Source organism: Coregonus clupeaformis, chromosome 19 (assembly GCF_020615455.1).
Source record: "Coregonus clupeaformis isolate EN_2021a chromosome 19, ASM2061545v1, whole genome shotgun sequence".
Classification (NCBI taxonomy): Eukaryota; Metazoa; Chordata; class Actinopteri; order Salmoniformes; family Salmonidae; genus Coregonus; species Coregonus clupeaformis.
The window spans coordinates 57521046-57526750 of record NC_059210.1 but is presented as its reverse complement, the minus strand read 5'-3'; the positions used below and the strand labels follow the sequence as shown (position 1 = coordinate 57526750).

The following is a 5705-nucleotide window of genomic DNA, read 5'->3' as shown; positions in this document are numbered from 1 at the left end:
TTTTATCTCCTCTCAGAACTGTGTGGGGGGGACTGAAACTGAGACTGTGTCCCTAATCATGGCTACCCGGACTATTTGCACTGCCCCAGTGCAAATAGTTTTTTACGCTGCTGCTACTCTGTTAATTATTTATGCATAGTCACTTTAACTCTACCCACATGTACATATTACCTCAACTACCTCAACTAGCCGGTGCCCCCGCACATTGACTCTGCACCGGTACCCCCCTGTATATAGCCTCCCTACTGTTATTTTATTTTACTTCTGCTCTTTTTTTCTCAACACTTTTTTGTTGTTGTTGTTTTATTTTACTTTTTTATTAAAAAATAAATGCATTGTTGGTTAAGGGCTGTAAGTAAGCATTTCACAGTAATGTCTACACCTGTTGTATTCGGCGCATGTGGCAAATAAAACTTGATTTGGTTTGATTTGATTTAATGGCGCTCTATTCCCTTTATAGTGCACCACATGTGACAAAGGTTCATTGGGTTCTGATAAATATAAATATAGATCAATCATCATTATGTTGGTCCTGTGTAGAACTAGTATAGGATATTAAACTCCAGTTATGCTTTGATGGAGGTAGAATATGAGTCAGTGATAAAGACAGGACCTCACGTAGAGCAATGATCATACTAGTTGGTCTCTCATACAATCTGGTTACTTTAACCATTCAGAGAAATGACAATGAAAAATAATTATTATATATATATATATGATATATAACATTATTCTTTTAAGATCTGTCTGTTGGTCTTGTGAAGCCCCAGATATGTCAATCAACAATGAGAGTAGCTGGTGATAGGTTAACTGTAGAGGCCCCTCCCTCTGGTCCTCCCTTACTTGGTGATAGGTTAACTGTAGAGGCCCCTCCCTCTGGTCCTCTCTGTCTGTCTCCTTATAGGTGCGTCCTGCAGCCTCTCCTCTTCTCACACTCCAACCCTGCTCATCTCTCAGCTGGACAGTAAGGGCCGTTCACACCACACACTGACAACATGCTGGGGACACTCTGCACTCTCATCACTGCTCTAACATGTAAGGAGTCTGACTTCCTGGAGGTTTTACTTCATGTTTTATTAATAATGAGTCTGTATGTTTCTCTTTACTACATGTCATCTTCTTATGTCCCAGGTGTCAGTGGTGTGACTGTGGTGACACAGAAGCCTCCTGTTGTGACGGTGAGGAAAGGAGACACGGCCACTATGGACTGTAACCTGGGGACTGTTGAGAATAGTGCTACTCGTTGGTATAAACAGGTTCCAGGAGGAGTCCCTCAGTACGTGTTAAGGTGGTACCACACTGGTTGGAGCTCTGTAGAATATGGCTCTGGTTTCTCCTCTCCTAAATTCACATCAAATCATCAGTCTAAATCAGATTATCGTTTGATTATTAACAATGTGGAGGAGTCCGACTCAGCAGTTTATTACTGTCAGACACATGATGGCAATGTGTATGTATCACAGTGATATACACCATGACAAAAACCTCCTCACCAAATACACTCACTTCTGCTTTATGCGTGGCAGAGGGGTGAACTCTAAGAAACAGCAGTTGAAGTTGATCAGTGATTATTATAACAATATATACATGACACAATGGGAGATCTGGAAATGGAAGAATCATCCATCTCTACATGTCAAAAAGAGCATAAGAAGACATTGTCTGAAAGGAAACTGATGTTGGCTCTCTTGGTAAAGGAAAGAATGAATGGGGCCATGTATCGTGAGATTTTGAGTGAAAACCTCCTTCCATCAGCAAGGGCATTGAAGATGAAACGTTGCTGGGTCTTTCAGCATGACAATGATCCCAAACACACCGCCCGGGCAACGAAGGAGTGGCTTCGTAAGAAGCATTTCAAGGTCCTGGAGTGGCCTAGCCAGTCTCCAGATCTCAACCCCATAGAAAATCTTTGGAGGGGTTGAAAGTCTGTGTTGCCCAGCGACAGCCCCAAAACATCACTGCTCTAGAGGAGATCTGCATGGAGGAATGGGCCAAAATACCAGCAACAGTGTGTGAAAACCTTGTGAAGACTTACAGAAAACGTTTGACCTGTGTCATTGCCAACAAAGGGTATATAACAAAGTATTGAGAAACTTTTGTTATTGACCAAATACTTATTTTCCACCATAATTTGCAAATAAATTCATTAAAAATACTACAATGTGATTTTCTGGAGAAGAAAAATCTCATTTTTTCCTGAGTGGCGCAGTGGTCTAAGGCACTGCATCGCAGTGCTAACTGTGCCACTAGAGATCCTGGTTCGAATCCAGGCTCTGTCGCAGCCGGCCGCGACCGGGAGACTCATGGGCGGCGCACAATTGGCCCAGCGTCGTCCAGGGTAGGGGAGGGAATGGCCGGCAGGGATGTAGCTCAGTTGATAGAGCACGGCGTTTGCAATGCCAGGGTTGTGGGTTCGATTCCCACGGGGGGCCAGTACAAAAAAAAAATATATGTATTCACTAACTGTAAGTCGCTCTGGATAAGAGCGTCTGCTAAATGACTAAAATGTAAATTTTGTCTGTCATAGTTGACGTGTACCTATGATGAAAATTACAGGCCTCTCTCATCTTTTTAAGTGGGAGAACTTGCACAATTGGTGGCTGACTAAATACTTTTTTTCCCCACTGTAGATAGTGCTTTAACTCATGGATTCAAAAGGACCAGACACCAACAGCAGAATATGATGCTATACTATATATTGTTACTTCATAGAGAGAAACTCTAGAAAAGCCTGAGATGTTTGAAGAGAGAGTGAAGCTGTATCTGAATGGGATGTTTCAGTTCCTGTCCTCTCAGTAGTAAGAGTGAGGAGTTTTTTGTATGGCCGTGTATACAAACTGAAACACTGTGGTATTCGGACCAGGAACCAAGCTGATTGTTACTGGTGAGTACCCTTCTAATGTTTTAATCTACAGAATATGCTTTGTTTCTAATATAATATTGGTCAGAGATATATATATTTTTATGTTTTAATTCATAAAATTGAATTTATATTATATATTTACTGATTTAAAGTTTTGCACCTGCTTTAATCCTGTCTCGTATGTTGTTCGTAAATTATTTATAAAACATTTTGATGACAGTGTGAATGCCTGCTATGTTCATGTTTTATCATGCATGTCTTGTGTTTTTGTAGTCTATATAGATCCATTCAAAGGAGATATTTAATCTCCAGAAATGTTATCCAGCTCAATTTCTTAGACAAATATATATATATATATATATATATATATATTTATTTATTTTTATATTCCATTTGCTTGTGAATTATTTGTATTTTATATTTACAATGTGCACATTTCATTCAGCTTTTTCCATTTTAGTCTTCCAGGACTGTGATGTAATATTGTAAATAATGTATCCAGAAATTGCTCTGTCTCTCTGCTTAATGGGGAAATAACATTTTTAACACTGGATGATTACTTCTATCAATATAATTGTGAATATAATGAACAGCAGTTCTATATTTAATTGCTGCGTCAGTTTCCTCTTAATGCAGGGTGTACTGGTAATGATACTATCGTATCTGAAGATTATGCCTTTGTTAAATGTTTTTCATGACGAAATGGAATGTTGGTTATGTTAGTATCAAAAGGCAATATTTAGTATAAGGTAACATATAATAGACAGGAAGTGTATTGTAAACTGGCCAGCAGAGGGAGCCCATCTTGTTGCATTGGTTATAAATAGGGGTACACGAAGAAGATAGGACAGAGCAGACATTAGAATTGGACGACACTGCTCTCCGGACCACGCGTGTCTGTAAACTCATGCTGAAGCTTGTGGTCTGAATAAACCTTATGATCAATGTTCAGTATGAGCAGACTCCTTTTGTTGACAGCAATAATTGCCACCATTCATCATATACGACAATACCAACATCTATTGAAATATAAACTGTTATCAAATCTGTTCCCTTCTCATCCCATCCATTGACTATTTTCTAATCTAGATGGAGATCTTTCTACACCTGCTGTGACCATGTTCCCTCCATCCACTGAAGACCTCAAGTCCAGCAGAGCAACACTAGTGTGTCTGGCCAGTAACCTGTCTCAGAGGTCCAAGGGGTTTGCAGATGTCAGCTGGATGTCTAACGGTGAATCAGTGACAGAAGATGTTTCTACCAGTCCTGCTGAGCAGCAACCAGACAAAACCTTCAAGATCAGCAGCTATCTGACCATTCAGACTGCAGAGTGGGACAAGGACGTGGTGTTCACATGTAAAGTGTCGTTGGGGTCAACATTCTCTGAGAAAGAGATCAGAAAGACTAGTTGCAGTCTGTAAAGCAATAGTTTCAATATTTAATGAGTGCAGTTGGGAGTTTATAGCTTTTAAGTGATGTTTTGATCATTGCTTTGCTGTCAAATACAGGAGTTAAAATCCAAACAACATGGGTGATATTTGGCTGAAGTCTGAATGCAGCAGTGAATAGTATAACAATAACCAATGTAATGTCAAATAGTTGTTTAGGGTTGTTTCTCATGACAAGTTACTATTGATGCATTCACTGTACGAGCATCATGTTCTCTAAAACATAACATCTGAAATACTGTCATGATGAGTAGACCTCTCTACTATTGGGAAATGAGTTGAATTACTAATGATGAATAGAGGAAATGTTATAGCTTTGCTGTATTGTGGATATTCAATAAAGAGCATTGTAAAGAACAAGTGTTTGTATTTGAGCATGTTGATGAGCATCAGTGTTAGCAGCACTAAATGAGGGGGAATCAGGAGAATCATTGTTTAAATTGAACCAAGACAGAGGAGCCCAGAATCCTTACCAGGTTTACTATCATAACAAGGATTCTGACCAACCAGAGATGACGTAGCAGTTTACTGTAGCCTTACATTGAAGAGCATGTTGTTATTATTATATAAATGTAGGTAGAACTGTTCACAGCACTGAATTAGGGTGAATCTGGAAACTATTGAACCAAGATAGAGGAGGATGGAGGGATGTGGAGTGGAACGAGGGACCCTTGAAGACACGGAGGAGGGAGAGAAAGTGACAGAGAAAGAGAAGCATCCAGGTATTTCAGACTAGAACACCGGCCTCCATGTTAACTTAGGATGCAGAAAACAGGTCAATGTTCAGAGAGTTTGTAGCTGTCATTATTACATGGTTTAAACTGTTCTCTATTATTAACATTAGATGTTGGACTCAGTATCATTTCAGCATTAATAACAACTAATTGTTGTCTGGCCTTCACTTAGTCTCCTACTGACATCAATCCATTACTAAGTAAACACTCAACTCACTGAGGCCCTTTATCTACCTCCCCAGAGTCAGATACTCATAGATACCCATAGACTTCCAGTCATTGCGCTAACGCTAGTTAGCATTGGCTCACTAAACTACCTCGAACTGCCTTCATACTGGACACAGAGACATAAAAATGGTATGAACAAGTTCATCTGACTCTGGGGAAGTATATAAAGGGCCTCATTGCCAAAATCCCGAAGTATCCCTTTAAGTAGAAGTTAGGATTGGCCCCACATATAGCATCATGTCATGCTGTGTTTCACGTTCAGCATCAGTGATCATAATATAGGCTGCAGTTCTGTCAACGTCCACCAGAGGAGGACATAGGACCACCAATAATGACTGAGGAAAGATCTACATGTGCTTTACAACAGGACCAGCTGTCTGTAGACCACTGGTTTCAGTCCCACCCAAAGACCAGCTGATGGTTTCATGTCTA

The 5705-nt window shown here is 40.0% G+C and overlaps 1 protein-coding gene across 1 annotated transcript; it reads left to right on the top strand.

Moving 5' to 3' along the window:
• Nucleotides 1-940: 940 nt before the first annotated feature.
• On the top strand, nucleotides 941-4672 carry LOC121550696 (immunoglobulin lambda-1 light chain-like). The gene is made up of 5 exons (XM_045205051.1): nucleotides 941-1035; nucleotides 1132-1454; nucleotides 1985-1992; nucleotides 2853-2884; nucleotides 3953-4672. Exons 1-5 carry the CDS (start codon nucleotides 996-998, stop codon nucleotides 4282-4284), a joined length of 735 nt encoding a protein of 244 aa, XP_045060986.1. The 5' UTR covers nucleotides 941-995; the 3' UTR covers nucleotides 4285-4672.
• The last annotated feature ends 1033 nt before the right edge of the window (nucleotides 4673-5705 follow it).